The sequence below is a fragment of the Eptesicus fuscus genome, chromosome 4, assembly GCF_027574615.1.
Source record: "Eptesicus fuscus isolate TK198812 chromosome 4, DD_ASM_mEF_20220401, whole genome shotgun sequence".
NCBI classification, from domain to species: Eukaryota; Metazoa; Chordata; class Mammalia; order Chiroptera; family Vespertilionidae; genus Eptesicus; species Eptesicus fuscus.
The window spans coordinates 18,445,656-18,464,045 of record NC_072476.1 but is presented as its reverse complement, the minus strand read 5'-3'; the positions used below and the strand labels follow the sequence as shown (position 1 = coordinate 18,464,045).

The 18,390-nt window shown below is 39.9% G+C and overlaps 1 protein-coding gene across 2 annotated transcripts in view; it reads left to right on the top strand.

Annotated features, from left to right (window-relative positions):
* Nucleotides 1-18,390, top strand: part of GRIN2A (glutamate ionotropic receptor NMDA type subunit 2A) — a 366,833-nt gene that overhangs the window by 246,861 nt on the left and 101,582 nt on the right. For both annotated transcript variants that reach the window (XM_054714240.1, XM_054714241.1), the window contains exon 3: nucleotides 6,671-6,785. In XM_054714240.1, the coding sequence (XP_054570215.1) occupies nucleotides 6,671-6,785 (115 nt within the window). The remainder of the gene's footprint in view (nucleotides 1-6,670; nucleotides 6,786-18,390) is intronic.

Below are 18,390 nucleotides of genomic sequence, written 5' to 3'. Positions count from 1 at the left end.
CACTTTAAACAGGTAAAAGTTAATTTTAGCAATAGATTTTATTGTACCCAATATGTCTAAACTATTTTGACCTGAAATCAATATCAAATTACTCATGAACTCTTTTACACAATTTTTTAATACAAAGTCTTCCAAGTCTAGTGTGTATCATGCCCTTATGGCACATCTCTATTCAGACTAACAATGTTTCAAGTGCTCAGTAGCTGGTGGCTACCAAATTAGACAGCGCAGGTCTAGACATTCTGGCCCAATTTTTGGTAGTCATAATTATACAGGGAAAATGGCCTACCTGTTTCTCAGTGCTCTTTCTGATCTCCACACACAACATCAGAGGGCATGAATTGCAAGCAAGTAATGTTTCTTTTACTTGGACTTTAGCTTCATACCCTAAGACTAGATACCAAAGGAAACTTGTATGTAAGTCATATACAGGGTGGGCAAAAGTAGGTACACAAGACACAGAGTTAATTCTTGTACTAGAGGCCCACTGGATGAAATTCATGAACGGGTAGGGTCCCTAGCGGCTGGGACCTCCCTTCCCCAACCACCGGCCGCCAGCCAGAGCCTCCCTTCGTTCCGCGCCGCCCCCTCATGGTCAGTGCACGTCATAGCGAGTGATCGAACTCCCGGTCTCCTGGTCGAACTCCCAAGGGAACACTTTGTATAATAGGCTTTTATATATAGAGATTATTAGTTATTAATTATTTTGTTATTTTCCATATGAACAACTGTAAACCTACTTTTGCCCCACCCTGTAGATTTACACACTTTTTGGTTTAGTGTTGGGTATGTCACTAACAATAAAACACAACTACTTGACACTTTACCATCAATGGGTGATGATGACATAGAAGTGGACCCTCTGCAAACCATCAGAGGCCCTCCTTCTACATTTTCCCAGCTTGCTTTCATGTATTTATTGCTCCTGATAGAAATTTTAAAAGTGTAATTTGAAGCATAGCAGCAGCCAGAATTTCTCATATTTTATCTAGTCACTAAATGTTTATCATCAATTTTTGAGAAGTAAACAAACCAGTGATAAAATTTTACTGTTTTATACAAGTGCCCAGCAGGTGTTAATGGGAACTAAGCAATGGGGTGTGCAATGATATTTCCCTAGTAAAGAATTTTGCTTTGGAACAAGTTTAAATGAGAAGAAAGCCCAAGAAAATATGGATTGTCCTTCCTAGAAATTGGATGGGGGAATTGAAGGTAATAGGTACTTGCTCCCTGCCAACTTTATAATGAAATTACCTTTCAGCAAAAATTTGGGTTAGAGTGTTATATTTTTCTCCCAAGGAACTGAAGATCCTTAATAAAAAAGAAAGAGAAGGAAGAAGACAATATTAACACTGAGTATATGGACTCATTGATCCAGAATATTTAATTTTAAAGGAACACAGAAAAATCTGAAGCATGAGAATTTCCATATAATTGTTCCTATAAAATCTGAAGAAGAGTGATTGTATCTAAACAATCACCCTGCTAATTCCATCTAATTGCACTACAAATGGGAGAAAAGGGAATGAGTGGAGGAAATAGAGATTGGGAGTTAAAGAAGAAGGGGTTTAAGTAATTTCAACTAGGTACCTGGGTACTCAACAGCACATGCTGGCTCCGTGATTAAAGTGGTGACTGTGACCTGTAGTTCATACAACATAGTCCTGTGAATGGCTCTCTCCAAGACACATGTCTAAGTCAAACCGAAAACATTTGTTCTCTGCTCTGCCTTTTCCAAACAGGTAACATATGGAATATTTCCAAACCTCTTGATGATTGAAAAGTTTTTCAGTTTCACCCTAATGAGGGCATTAGGTAGATCCAACCTGAACGCTATTTATCTCAAAGTGTTGGATAAGCAACACCTGGCTTGGAGCTCATTGGATTCAATTAAAATAAAAAAGAAATTCAGTGAATTAGCTGGCCTAACTCTGAGTTTGGGAGCAGCTACAAAGTGGCTTGGTAAGAGATTTTTCTCTAGCCCAGGTAAAGGACATGAGTGGTCTTCCTCTGAGTCTTTATGTTGAAATTCCATGAACAGAGTTCCATCCTGTTTCATGGTTCTGTGCCTTTGACTTCGCAGTTTCTCCATGCAGTGCATCTCCTTTCCTTCCCCTTGCCGTTCACCTGGCCAGCCCTTGCTCTTCTTCCTGACACAACCCAAACATCTGCCACTCTGTTTCCTGATTTCAGCCCGGCCTCCACAATAGAATTGGCTACTCTATTCCTTATGTTCTTTACCAATCTACTTAGTACATATCTCTAATTTTACACTTACTGCTCTTCTTAAAATTGATTTTAGACAGAAGAAGGAGAGAGAGAATGTGTGTGTGTGTGTGTGTGTGTGTGTGTGTGTGTGTGTGTGTTGTGTGTGTGTGTGAGAGAGAGAGAGAAAGGAAGAAGAGAGAGAGAGAGAGAGAGAGAGAGAGAGAGAGAGAGAGAGAGAAAGGTAAGAGAGAGACATCAATCCATCAATCAGTTGCTTTCTGCACATGGTCCAACCAACCCAAAACCTAGGTATGTGCCCTGCCTAACCAGGAATTGAGCTCACCACCTTTTGGTGCATAAGATGATGCTCCAACCAACTGAGCCACACTGGCCAGGGCTACACTTACTGTTCTTTATTGCAGTTATTTGTTGCAGATATGTAGGGTGTTCCTAAAAATGTATACACACTTTGAATGGTTATAAAGTTAGTGTTTATTAACATACAGTTCATTTTCAAAATTTAAAAGAATATACAGAAATGAATACTTTTTTTTTTTTTTGTCAACACTGACGGTCATTCTGGTCCAGGCACTGCTGATAACACAAACCAATGGACTCACAACTGTCAAGAATCATTGCATTTGGTATTTGTGTGCCCTTAATTTGTTATCTGTTTCCAGTTTTGTATTGTAAACTTTATGTTTTATGTATCTGCATAAAAAAGTCTAGTGGATAAATTTCCTTTGTTCAAAGCTTAGTCTGGCTTCATCCATTATTTAAATCAGTTAAAGCTTAAAAGGAATGAAAATTAAGTGAGTTATTAGATTTGAATAATTATAAAGGCAGCGTTTGTACTTCAATTGAGTTTAATACTTCCGGTAACATTTTAGGATGAATTTTCTGTGTTCAAAGATTAGTCCGGCTGAAAAGAAAGAAACATCAATTAAGCTATCAGCCGTTAAAATGTGTATGCATGTTTATGGGACACCCTGTATATTTGCTTATTTTTGTACTATTTTCCTAGCATGGTTCTTGGTATGGGGTGTGACAAATAGTAGGTATTCAAAATGTCTAGTAGATGGGTGGATAAATGTATTGAGGGATTGATGGTCATGGATGGATGGATGGATGGATGGCACTTCTGGTGATGATCTGTGAACACACTCTACCACCAAACATTCGCTCTGCTCAGTGGTGTGCCAGATAATGTGATAGAGCCAAAAATAACCCTGGGGAACAAAACCAAAATAGTTAACTTGGAAATAGACAGCTTCATGTAGACCCCAGTTAGTATTTTGAAAGCTGGCTAGTAATGAGGAACTTGACCAAATTCCCAATCCATGCAAATTGTCTTCTCCAGGGTCTCAGTAAGGGAGTGTGAAGGGGAACACTCCTTGAATGTGCTGCCTGGACCGCATCCATTTAGTTCATCAAATACAGCCAGGAAGCAGCAAAGGATGAAACGACAACAACAAAAACCCCACTCTGATTATCGAGATAATGAATGTTTTTTAACCATAAACAAAAATGTTGAAGTTGTCTTCAAATGCAAAGAAGCATTTTTACTTATGCTTCTATTGGCAACACATCTGAGTGCATCCTACCTCCTCTTAAAACCTTTCATGAATCCCCACAGCCTTCTGAACAAAATCCAAACCCTCAGGGTGTCATCCAAGGTCCCTTATGATCTGGCTTCAGAGATTCTCTCCAGACAAATCCCACTGTCTTCCTAAGCTATTCTCTACTTTCTTTAGCATGTGTCACTCCCTTTGTTGAGTTTTCTTTAATTAAGATTATTATCCTGGCCGAAACCGGTTTGGCTCAGTGGATAGAGCGTCGGTCTGCGGACTGAAAGGTCCCAGGTTCGATTCCGGTCAAGGGCATGTACATTGGTTGTGGGAACATCCCCAGTAGGGGGTGTGCAGGAGGCAGCTGGTCAATGTTTCTCTCTCATCGATGTTTCTAGCTCTCTATCCCTCTCCCTTCCTCTCTGTGAAAAATCAATAAAATATATATTTTTTAAAAAGATTATTATCCTGCTCAGAATCCTTTTCTCCTGCCTCTCCTCAGTCCCTTCACTCCGCAGGAGCCCTCCCTAAATCCCTTAAGTTGAGTTAGGGGTCATTCTCTATGTTCTCACAACTTATCACAATAACTGTCCATTAGTACACAAGTGACATTCTAGTGCTATCATTGTATATGTATGTGTGTTACTGAACTATAAGAACGTGGGTAAGAGGACAGACGGGCACTGTGTTTTTTATTTCTGTATCTATAGGACTCACCATAAGGCCTGACACATAATAGACATTCAGTAAAGAGTCGTTGAATCAATAGATGTTCTTATTAGAAAATGATCTGAGATGCCTCAAATGTACCAAATAAAATAGTGATTACTCTGCTGCTTCTTCTAAAATAGCAGTGCTTTATGCTAAAAACAGTATTTTGTTAAAAATGGAAAGTATTTGCATAACTTTGGAGACTACAAAGATACACAAAAGAAAATAAAAAGTATCTGTAAAATTTCCATGCACAGACAAGCCCTAGCTTTATCCTCTTTTCTGCTTGATTAACATTAAATACTGTGCACTTTTCCAGGCCATTAACTTGTCTTTAAAAACATGATTTTTTTCTTTTTTATTTATTTAAAATTTGTCTTTATTGTTGAAAGTATTACTGACTTCCTACACCCCACACCTACCCCCCAAATGGCGCATCTAGTACATTGAATGGATACACAGTCCTTGTTCTTTGACTTTACCCAGTTTCTTTATCTTGCCATTCTCCTCACACACAACACGGCCAGATCTGCAGCATGACGGCCTAGGGCAGGCCAGTTAGGTCAATCTGTCTTTTTGGACTTTTTCTGTAGTCTAGTATTCCTCTTTAATATTTTACTACTTTATCTACTTTTAGTGTCAAAGGAATGTAAACCAAGAAAATACTATGACTTTGAGATGCTGTGTCTGTCTGGGAAGTCTTTGAATGCTTCAACCCAACATACTTTATTTATTGAGTGTCTGCTTAGTGGTGTGTTTTTGTGGAAGCCGTTACCAACCTCACATTTTTCTCAAGCTGCAAGAAAATGTGGACCTTTGGGGACTCCCAACCCAAAGGCTGGGAGACGAGCCCTGCCTTGCCTCCTCACCTGGGTCAACCTTACTGCAGACCAGGTGGCTTTGAGGAGTGGTGGCGATAGGAGTGTTGTAAGACAGACAGATGCCACCTGCAATGAAAATACCTCTGCCAAAAGCTGACTGCAGAGATATTATATAAGAAAGATAGTGAAGCGTTGTCCTTAATAACCTATCTCCCTCACCCTCACATCTAATCCATCACCAAATACCTCCAGTTGGTCCTATTTGTTGCTGCTCCTACTCTTCCTTCTCTTTCTTCAGGGCCACAACAGGACCAAAGCCAACATCAAATCTAACCTGGCTATTGAGTACACAGTAACCAAGCCCCCTATATGCACTCTGGTCCCCTTCAAATCCATTCTCTACACAGCCTTCAAGTCATGTTATACAAGAAAAGTCTGATCATGTCACCTTCCTAATTAAAAATTTCATTGTCTTCCATTATTTTAAAACAAGATGGGACTCCTTAACATGGCCCGAAAAGCTTTGCATTGTTTGCTCCTATTCATCATCTCAGGCATCCCACATCCTGCATTTTCCTGTCTCTCTCAGCTTCATCCTCACAGGCTTACATTCAGTCCCTCATACGTACTACCACAGGGCCTTTGCACATGATGTTCCCTTGGCCTGGAACATGCTTACATCTTTTCTAGTTAATGCTGACTCATCCTTCAGGGCCAGCTGCACTTCCTTACGGAAGTCTTGTCTGATGACTCTTGTTTCACTTTCACCTAGCACACCCACCTTGCTATGGTAACGCTGACATAGATCTGTAATTCATCAACTAATGTCCATACTTTCCCTTATACTAGAAGCTTCATGAGGAGAGTGATCATGTCTGTTTCCTTATTTATGCCCAACCAACCAGGTGAGTCCTGGCATGTAGCAAATGTTCAATAAATATTGGTGGAATGAATAATGAATGGAGGGGAAATCATGTCTTTGAAGTTGTGGATCATGTGGTTTATGAGTTTCCTTTAGGGAAGCTTGTTAAAACATGATAGAACATGCTTTCTGATCCCTTTTTAAGGTCGTTTGAACAAGGTATATGGATCTGGCAGGACAGAAATTACAGTTGGTCACTAAAGCCTGTACAGGATTGGGGATTCTGAGGATGAGTGTAGGCTCATGGAAAAGAGCGCCTGGTCAGGGGGCAGTGCTGGCATGCGTACTACTCCTTCCACAGATAGAGGCTGCTTGAGATGGGGATGGCGTCGTGAGTGTACACTTCTTCAGTGTTACCCTGATGGTGGCATCCACTCATTGGTTTGACACATCTCTTCTTCTTCCCTGAAAACATTGTCTTTCTCTCTCCCTCTTTCTAGATTTATGGTCAATGTGACATGGGACGGCAAAGACCTGTCCTTCACTGAGGAGGGCTACCAGGTGCACCCCAGGCTGGTGGTGATTGTGCTGAACAAGGACCGAGAGTGGGAAAAGGTGAGTGTCCTGTGTGCTGAATGCAGGGGAGGGATGAGAGCCTGGGAAACCAAGGGCTCGAATTACTTCTTTTCCCAAATCACTTCCATTGAGCCGCTCCACGTCCCATCCCATGCAGCTGCCTTTGCAACAAGGCAGCCAAATAGTGTAAGGTGCAATGTTTGCACCCCCCGGGTACACTGTGTTAATTGTGTGCTGCTCTCTATGCCGGGTCTCAAACCTCACGAGGAAGGGTCCTTGAAGGACTTAGGATCATTTCAAGGCGGTGAGATTTTGTTCACATCATTGCAGTAGCAGATGTTGACTCTATAGCAGTGATCACGCCAGTTTGCCTAAACCTCATAATTGTGTTTCATGGTTACACATTTAAGCATATGGCTGAAACCCCTGTATTTTCATTTACTTAGTTTTTTATTTTAAGTCAACTAATTTCCAAAATTTAAGTGTGCCGTGTCTATCAAGCATAGGTTGAAGAGGAAGGTTATATTGTTTGTAAAGCACATTTTCTAGTACATATATATTAGCTATAAAAAATAACTGTGCACGAAGATAATCATCTCACATACCATATAAGCCATGTCCTGAGCCAGAGAGGGGGGATTTCACAGGGATTTACAATTGATGCCATGCATACAATGACAATATCTGTCCCAGTTGCACTCCCTCCTTCCCCATAATTGAACTCTCAAATTAGTCACCACAAGATCACATGAAGAATGAAATAGAAGAGACTGAAAAGGAAGCCTATATTGTCATGTTGTCTTTTTTGAAAAGCAATGCATGACCCCAAACTACTTCAGCAGCTTTATCTCCAATTTGCTTATCAGGTGGAGACCTGAGAGACTCTAGGGGAGCAGGAAGACACCGAGTGTAGTGTGGGTACCGTACTATAATTAACAAGGACAGAAGAAAATACTGTACAACCATAGCATTGACTTTGGCGGGGTTGTGCAGGGGATAAGGACAGATTCCCAGAAGGGAATGATGAAGCTTTGGAAGACTTTGCCTGCTACATAGGGCAGCTACAAAACACACATTCCTGCTAGTGCTCTTGGAAAATTCACCAGTTAGACCGATTCTACATAAGACAAGTTTAAATATATTTTAAAAGATTGAAATAATCCAAAATGCATTTGTTGACCGCCACAGCATTAAAATAAAAATTAATAACAAAAAGATATCTAGAAAATCAATAGATGTTTGGAAATTAGGGAACACACTTCTAAATAACCCATGCATCAGAGAGGAATTCAAAAGGACATTATAAAGTATTTTTGATGGAATGACAATGAAAACACAACGTATCAAAATTGGAACAATAAAGTTGATGTGCTAAGAGGGAAATTCATAGCTTTAAATGTTTATAATAAAAAAAGGAAAATGAAAAGTCAATGATTTAAGCTTCTTCATTAAGAAGCTAGAAAAACAAGAGTAAAGTAAACACTAATGAAGTAGAAGAAGGAAATAATAAACTTAAGAGTAAAAATTGACAAAGTAGAGCACAATATGTAGACATAATTTAACAAAGCCAAAAGCGAGTTCTTTGAAAAGATTAAGAAAATTTGTAATTCCTAGCAAGAATGATCATACAAAAAGGGGAAAATATAAGTACTAAAAACCAATACTAAAAATATCCCACAGACATTAACATTATTTTTTCTTTTTAAAAAAATATGTTTTTATTTATTTCAGAGAGAGAAAGGGAGAGAGAGAGAGAGAAACATCAATGATGGGAGAGAATCATTGATTGGCTGCCTCCTGCATGCCCCCTACTGGGATTGAGCCTGCAACCTGGGCATGTGTACTTACTGGAAATTGAACCCTGACATCCTGGTTCATAGGTCAATGGTCAACCACTGAGCAACACTGGTCGAGCAACATTAACATTACGAAAATTTTATGCAACAAATATGTCAATGTAGATAAATGAGCAAATTACTTGAAAACCCACAATTTTCCAATACTGACACAAAAAGAAATAGACAATCTGAGTAGCTCTAAATTTGCTAAGAAATTTAATTCATTACTAAAGACCATCCCATTTAAACAACAAGAAAACAACAACAACAAAAAACCCTGGCCTAGATGGCTTCACTGTGAATTCTACTAGAGATTTTAAAAAGGTACAACACCAAACTACACAGAGGTTTTCAACATACTAATAGTCATAATCCAGCAATATATTAAAAAGGATACTATATCGTGGATAAGTGAAATTTACCTTAAGAATGCAAGACTGGTAAAGCAGAAACCTATATGGTCATCTCAATAGATGCAGCAAAAGCATTAGGAAAAATTCAATGCCCATTCATAATAAAGAAAGTAGATCTCTCAATCTGGTAAAGGTTATCTATAAAAACCCTATAACTAACATATTGTCTAATGATGAAATAATAAAAATAGATCTATAAATATACATTCAAATTGTTTGGTGAATAATTATGACAACGGGGGGTAGGAAAGTCTTTTTAATAAATGGTACTAGACAGAATATCCATAATGAAAAAAATAATAAGCATTGACCTCACACTACATAAAAAATAACTTAAAATAAATTTCAAACTGAAATGTAAGAGCTAAAAGTATAAAGTTTGTAGAATAAAATATGTGAGGATATTTTTGTAATCTGAGAAAGCAGAATGCAAAAGGCAATATACATACAGCCAAAGTAATAAATTGGTCTCCATCAAAATTTAAAACTTTCATGTTAAAAATGAAAAAGGTAAGCCGCAAACTGGGGAAAAAAAATTTTACATATATACTAGAGGCCCGGTGCATGAAATTCATGCACGGGTGTGGTCCCTAGGCCTGGCTGGTGAGTGAAGCGCGAGCATCTGGTGTGGAAGGGCAGGTCCTAGCTGACCTCTGGGCCCTGGGCAACACCTGGGTCCCGGGGCCCCCGCCTGCCCGCCCCCCGGGTGTGAGTCACTGGGACCCTGCCCGGTTGCCTTAGCTCCTGGTAGCCAGGCAGCGGCCCTGCCCCCCGCCGCCGCTGCTGGTTGCCATCTGCAAGGCAATTGGGCCCTTCTCACACCCACCTTGGCCTGGCACCGCCTGCTCACCTGCTCCACCATCCCGCCGCAGTCCCGCTCTCATCGGGGCCCATTGGGGCCGGCAGTGCCTCCACTGCTGCCCGCTGCCAGCACCGCATCGTCGCTGTTGCCCTCCATGTTCCACGCCACCCTCTCGTAGTTAGCGCACGTCATAGCGAGTAGTCAGACTCCCGGTCGAACTCCTGGTCGAGGGGACAATTTTCATATTAGTCTTTTATTATGTAGGATATATATTTTATAATATATATATTAAACAAAGGGCTCATATCCAGAATATATAAAAAACTTAAGTCAGTAATGAAAAGAGAAAAAAAAAAGACAATTAAAAGTGGGAAATTGATTTAAGCATGAAAACATGCTTAACATCTTTGACATCAGTGAGATAGCACTTTACGCACCCTGAATGGCTAAAATGAAAAAGAATGACAAGTGTTGGGAAGGATAGGGAGCTACTGACTATCTTACAGATTGCTGGGGGGAATGTAAACTTTCAGCGACAGTGGAGAAGTGTTTAGCAGTTTCTTATAAAGTAAAATGTAGACAAACCTTATGATCCAGCCTTTTCACTCCTAGGTATTTGCTGCAAAGAAGTGTAAACATACACCCCAAAGTAATATTTGTATAAGAATATTTATTGCAACTTTATTCATAATGGCAACACATCAAGAAGAACTCAGATGTCCATCAGCAAGGAAATGGATAAATAAATTATGGTATATTCATAAAATGGAATGCTGCTCATTAATAAGGAATGAACTAGTAATTCCCACAACAGAGTGGATGAATTTCAAAAACATTATGTTGAACAAAAGAAGCCAGACACAGAAGATTATACTGTATGATTCCACTTCTGTGAAGGTCAAGAAGAGGGAAAACTCATCTATGGGATTAGATAGCAAAATAATGGTTGCTTCTGCCTGGCCAGGATGGTTCAGTGGTTGAACATCAGCCTATGAACCACGAGGTCACGGTTCAATTCCCGGTCAGGGCACATGCCTGGGTTACAGGCTTGATCCCCAGTGTGGGGCGTTGCAGAAGGCAGCCTAACAATGATTCTCTCTCATCATTGATGTTTCTAGCTCTCCCTCACCCTTCCTCTCTGATCAATAAGAATATATTTTAAAAAAATAGCTGCTTTTGTGGAGGGGGGTCATTAACAGGAAGGGGCACAGGAAACTTTCTAGATTTATGACAGTGTTCTTTATCTTGAACATTTATCAAAATGCATCAAACTAACACACAAGATACGTTTATTTTATTGTATGTAATTGTACCTTAATTTAAAAAAATCCTTTTAAACCTTTCAAATTGTGATACTCAGTACGTTTAACTACCAATGTTTACTGAATTTCATGTTTAACTCCCAGAAATGAATGCTAATTATAACAACATTAGCCATTGCTTAGTGAATACCTACCCTTATTTTTCCTTCGGCGGTACACCAAAGTACTGAGTGACAACTTTGATTATTCGTCATTGAACAAATATTTATTCAGTGCCTACTATGTACCAGGCACTATTCTTGAGATTTGAAATCTACCAGTGAGCAAGAAAGACAGAAAATTAATTTCTGTACTCATGGAAGTTAGATTCTAGTGTGTGTGGAGGGAGGTGGCGTGGAATTTTGTGTACATTTGTGATGTGTGAGGGAAGCATTGGGTTCTAGTTAACGTCCCTAGTTGTCATCTCCTCTCTTTCCTCTACTGTGCCCTGTGGCCCACCCTACCACCATACTAAGTGGGTTCCTTTATGCATCTGGGACTTGGAGTATTATTATCATTATTATTGCTTATAATGCTTTCCTATCCTCACTTGTGTTTTTTTTTTTATCTTCACCAGAGGGTATTTTTCTATTTATTTTTAGAGAGAGTGGAAGAGAGAGGGAAAGACAGAGAGAAACATATCAATTGGTTGCTTCCTGCATGAGCCCTAACCAGGGCCCCAGGCCAGGGAGGAACCTGCCACCCAGGTTCCTGCCCTTGACGGGAATCGAACCCTGGACTCTTTGGTCCGAAGGCCGACAACTCTCTATCCATTGAGCCAAATCGGCTAGGGTTATCCTCATTTTTTTTCACTCATCCTTCAGATTCTGATTTTTCTTTCATCTTACATATGCAGAGCCAAAACACAGGTTATTATTATTTTTTTTCTTACCCTTAATAGGAGGTACAGAACTTGAGTCCTTCTGCCTGTGATGTTGAGTTTGGGGTTGTTTTTCAACCTATTGTAGTTACACAATCTGAGGATCCCTTTTAAAGCTGTAAAATCATTCTCCCCGGTTGGCTATAACCAGTCCTGGGTCAGGTCAGGCTTGACTCACGCCTATAAAAATTTCCTCTTGCCTTTGGACCTAGCTTATTTGCCAGGGAGCCTGTTTAGAGGGAGGCCACTGCAGGGTAAGTGATAACATCACATAAAAGAAGGCTACCGTTGATATCCTCCATTACCAGATATAGAAAATGTCCTTTTAATATTTTCTGTGTCCTCTTTTAAATTTCTGTTGAAATACAGCAATTTCTCAAAGAGGCAGCTCGGGGACTTGCTGCTGAGTTGAGCTTAGAATGTACAAATGCTTCCTGTAGCTCGTCTATTCTCTTGGTACTCAGGAGATCCAGTGTTTCAGACATATCTCCTTGTACTTCCGTCTGGAAGACAGAGCAAGCCAGTGGAGCAGGTAAATACCAGGCATGTTTTCCTTCAACCTGCCCCCTTGCAGCACACCCTGGTAAGGCAGGTCAGCCGAGGGGAAGGCCCGCAGAAGGGGAGATCTGTTATTCTGGGACTGAGAGGGTCTTTTCATCTCTGAGGTCACCCAGTGGCGTCACTGGAAGTAGCAGCATGGAATGAGTGTGTCTTGTAAAAGGTGACAAGCCCTTAGAAGGGAATTTGCTTTCTGCTGAGCCTTTGTGTGTGGCTGCTGTGGATTCATCCAGTGCTATGCACAATGCTTGCCTGTGTTCAGCAGACACAGCTCTGTTTTGAGCAGGCTTTCTCTTGCAAACCAGGGCTTTTGTGCCTGTTGCCTCACCTTTTCTTCAGTGGTTTTGCTCTGCCTCGGAGCTTGGTGGTCCAACACTACCCAGAGATGCTTGAAAACAATACTCTGGATGCAAGCCAATTGTCAACCCAGGCCAGGACAACCGATATCCCCTCCGGGCCAACTCTATGACCAACATTCCATCAGGCACCAGGGCTGCTGCAAGGATGAGTAGGAAACCATCCCTCTCCTCAACTACCTCTCAATGGAGCCATCTCTGGGGATAGGGGGATGAACTTGATTATGTTGGGGAAATTTTCATAAGGGTAGGGACATTGGTGTTGGTCCTTGAGCGATAGATTGGATTTTTTCAAGCCAGATCAATTTATTAACTACCTGAAAAAAAAAAACGCTTTGGAAATAATCCTATTTGCCATTTTAGGGCTATACTTGTTTAAAATTAAAACAAATGTATATATACTGTATATTTGTATATACATACAGACTAGCTTTAAAAGGGATATATAGTTAGAGACAAAAAGATGCATGTAAAGATTTTTAAAAGCAGTTTTTGACTTCAAGCATAAATAGGACAAAAACTTTAAATATTAAAGAAAAACAACCCTCTTGTTTTTTTAGACAAGTGATAATTAGTGATGACAAAGATGCCCCAGAACATAAGGTAGATCCTTAAGTATGCCTTCCTGAACAAAGTGTCCCATTCTCTTTGCTCTGATGTGTCTACTCCGTCCTCACTCTCACCACTCTGCATTCTCACTGGTGCCTTTGATTCCAGCTGCCTTCCACACTGTGGTCCCTTCCTCCAGCCCAGATCCCCGGATCTCCAGACTGGGCTGCAGAACATGCCCACATGTATCATCCACTGACCTCCAACTCCATCTTGTCTAAAGTCAAAGTCATCATCTTTCTCTCATGAATATGGTTATTTTCCTGTGTCCCAGCACAGAAAGCTTTATTATTATCCTCTCACTGTCCCCCAGGCCCTCGTATTCAATTGTCATCCGCTCATGCATAGCATGTCCTGATGTTCATGTTCCTTTGAACATTTCCCCCTCTTTGCCAAGGACATTCTACCCATTGATTCTACATCTGCATAATCCAAAGTGGGCTCAGTTCTTTCTACTTCATTTCTACAGACCTCCCAAGAGTGGAAACAGCTTGCACTGTAATTATGTGCTTGCATATTCTTTTCAGCTTAGACTGGAGACCCATCAGGAATAGGTCTGTTCCTTTCATGTTTCTTTGGCTCTACCTCAAGGCTTTATTTCTGGTGCAAAGAAGGACCTCTATACAACTTCTGGTAATTTATTAAGAGCTACTCTGAACCAAGAAGTATGCTGAGAATTTTACATCCATAATCTTGTTCTGTCAACAACTCATCTAAAGTCAGCATTCTTTTTTATTTTTTATTTTTATTTTTATTTATTTTATTTTATTTTATTGATTTTTCACAGAGAGGAAGAGAGAGGGATAGAGAGTCAGAAACATCAATGAGAGAGAAACATCCATCAGCTGCCTCCCGCACACCCCCCACTGGGGATGTGCCCGCAACCAAGGCACATGCCCTTGACCGGAATCGAACCCTGGACCCTTGAGTCCGCAGGCCGACGCTCTATCCACTGAGCCAAACTGGTTTTGGCTAAAGTCAGCATTCTTGTCCCTGACTCTGGAAATTCAGGTTTGTAGAGGCTAATGACCAGCTTCAGATCCCTCAGTTAGTATGTGATGGGAGTAAATGTGAAAAGAAGTAGGAAAAGGAGAAATTAAGGGAGTTCCTCCTACCCTTAAAATGAAATCCACCTCCTTTTTCTCACTGGGTAGAGCAGATTCCACCCAAATCAGCTAATTGGAGCTTGGGGTATAAGTATTTATCACATGTCCTAGGCCCCGTCTTTCGTGGTGGACAGAGCAGTTCCAACCTCCAATTTGTCTCATTAAAGAAGGGGATTGTACCTGTCCCTTATGTCTTGTGCATTATGAAGCAATGCCAGTTAAGGAATTCCTAGAACAGATATGATAAAGGGTACCTTAGAAAAAGCTAAGGTTGGTCTCTGGAGTGCATGGGTAGTTTTGACTGTGACATAGCAACATGTTATCAGATCTAGTGAGACTTTCACCAACAATGGTGTGTGCATGGGGCGAAGTGATTTCTAATTCTAGAATGCTCTAACTCCCTCCCTTCTACATCATTGTATTTTAACTACCCCTCCATGACTCTCCTACCACATTTAACCCAGAATGGCCCAGAACAAGTGAGAATATGAGAATGTGCAAAGATTTCGTGTGTGTGTGTGTGTGTGTTGGTGTGTGATATCAATAACCTGCAGAAATGTTCATCCTGCTAAAGGATTGAAGTATTTATGCAAATATTGTACTTTGCTTCCACACACATGTTCCAATAATTGTGTAAAAGAAAAATGGAGGAAAATCATAATTGAGACCAATAAATGACAATTGGTAGATCATTTATGTGGATTGCTGAAAAGGAAATGCATTGTTTACATATTCTACAAGTGGACAGAAACATATTATGGCTTCTACTATGTGCTCACTTAGTTTAGAAAAACAATGGCCGCCTGTTGATGAGGCCATGAACTCTGGCTGTGACTGAAAGAATACTGTTTGTTTGCTTTCAGGTTTTCATTTTGTCCTTTATCATTATATCTCTGGTGCTCAGCAGCTGAGACTCAATAAAAGTTTGTAGAAAGAATATGAGAAGGAATGAAAACATTTTTATGAACTCCCCTAAATGAGGAACATCATGTAGTGTGATCATTCCATAAGTGTGGTCAGTTGGGCTTCCTAGATCAGAATCGCCATGGGAAAGATGTAAAAGTCTTAGCCCTACCTCAAACCTAGAGAATAATCATTTCTGTCTCTGCTTTTTCATAAGCTCCCCTAGTGATTCTCATGTCCATTAGTGATATAGAGCCACTGCTTTAGGGCACAGATTTATTCCTTGTAACCCTGACAAAAATGGTTTTATCTAGGTCATCCTAGTTTCAAGAGTTCTTGCTTTTTAGTCTTTATGTGTTAGAAACATGGGCAATGCTTAAGAGAAATGATATGGGAGGCAAGCAAATGAGGAAATTGGAGTCTCGTTGTGCCTTGAGTAATCTCTGATGAATGAGACAGTAGCAATGTCAAATAAAGTGTTGTTTATGGATATAGTTTAGATCCTGTCACCTGGTGAGTCCTCAAAAAGTATTGAGTTATTAAATTTTTTCCAGTTAAATCTGTCTCCCATAAACAGAGTATGTTGAGTTTTGTATATATAATCCTTACTTATTCACACATTTATTCCATTCAAAAAAATTTCCTGAGTACCTACTATGTCCAAGTCATTGTAGAGGGCGGCAATAAGACATGGACCAGCTTTTAAGATAACTAAAGTCTAATAAGGCACTAGGAAATGTTCATAACTATGAGATAATATGAAATATGCCACAAAAGATTTTCTGATAAAACTCTGGTATTTAGAGAATAGCTTTGTTAAATGTAGGGAGAAGGGGCATGGGCAGCTATACAGAGGACTGCTCATTTGAACAAGTTCTCAGAGAATAAGCATGATCTGGACTTCTGAACATGTGTGGGAAGGCCATTCCATTTAGGAGGAACATTGAAGGTCAAAGTCCAGAGGCAAAAGTGCCCAAGGCCCATCTGAGGAAGAATTCAGTGTGTTAGAAACATAGCTGTGTGTTTTGAAGAACTCTCACCTTTCTATAATTCTCTCCCATGGGAGAGTGAGTGGGACCATGAATATGATGAGATATGCCTTCAGTAATTATGTTAGATAGCAAAAGGGTATTTTCAGTTGACTTCTCATTAATCAAAAGGAAGATTATTAGGGTGGGCCTAACCTAATCACATGATCCTTTTAAACTAGAGACTTTTATGCAACTACTGACAGAAAAGGAAGTCAGAGAGATTTGCGCATGAGAAAAATTTGAATGACTGCTGGATTTGAGCATTGAGAGGGCCATATGACAAGGAATGTGAGTAGCCACTAGCAGCTGAATTTAATCTCTGGCCAATACCCAGCAAGGAAACAAGGACTTCAGTCCTACAGCCTTGAGGAACTGAACTCAGCTCACAACCTAAATGAGTTTGGAAGTTGATTCTTCCAAGCTATGAGCCCAGCCTGGCTGACACCTTAATTTCAGCCTTTTGAGACCCTGCTGAGCCTGCTGAACTATGAAATCACAAAGGGGTGTGTTTCAAGTAGCTCGATTTGAGGTAATTTGTTATATGACAAGAGAAAACAAATACAGATTATTCTAAGGGAAATTATGGGCATGAAGGACCATGCTGGAATTGAAATTACAGACTACAGGACTTGATTCAGTAATCTTTTGGGCACTGTAAAACAGATTATGAGAGTACAACATAAAAATAATAATAGTAATAGCTAACATTTCTTTGGTATTGATCATATACCATGCCTGGTGCTAAGCATTTAAATACATAAACTCATCTCATCCTCACATGAACACTGCAATATGGATACTATTATACTCTGTTTTACAAATGTAGGCAATGAGGCCCAGGGAAATTCAATAACTTGCTTAGGGTCACGGAGCTAGTAAGTCATAAAGCCAGAATATATGAACCTCATAAACTAGTTTCTTCTTCAGAAATAAAATGGTGATTGGCATAAATCTTTAGGAAATTTTTCTAAGGGGCTATTTAAGTAGCTCAGATTCAAGGGGATGTAGGTGTAAGCAACAACAGTGGCAGTAGAATCTGAGAGAAATGTCAAAACCAGAATTGAAAGCGCATGGCATTGATTGGATAGTTTGCTGAGAGATTTGTGGCAGAGAGGAATCAGATTAAAAACAATTTTTTTAGGCATGGGTCTGTACTTAGGCATTTTGGAAGAAATTTGCCATTCCTGTAAATAACATTGCTCATCTCTCTTTCCTCCCTCTCCCCCTCTTCCTTCCTTTTCTCCCCTCCCACAATCCACATTCAAAGTCAAGTGCCCTTTTGTAAATAGGTTTGGTAATATCACTACCTTAGCAGAGTCTGTGTGAAATTTAATTTGTTTTCTTATATAATGATCATTAAGTTTCTCAAATTATGTGAGCCATAGAGAGGGAAAGTTAAGCCATTACCAAAGATTTGAAATTATCATCTAGCATCATGCATAGTGACTATTTTAAATAACCACACAGTACAATATGTTAGGTCACAGTGGGGAAAATATAGTAAGTCTCTAGCAAATTAACACATCAAACTAAAATAAGTGATGTTATTTCCGTGTGTGTGTGTGTGTGTGTGTGTGTGTGTGTGTGTTTCTGTCTTGCACTGTTTGTTTATTTTGTTTTTAGTTGTAACATCAGCCCAACTTCAAAAAGAATAGCAATTGAACCAGTGCTCTCCTGCAAGGCAACATTCTGCAAAAATTTTTTCTAGACTTCCAAAATTTAATAAAAGCAATTCATAGAAAAGACATCTCTGTATAGAAACATACATTGATGGGAATGTTAATGATAAAGATGACTGATGATGATGGTGTGGTGATGTTGGTGATTGATGTGATAATCATGGTGGT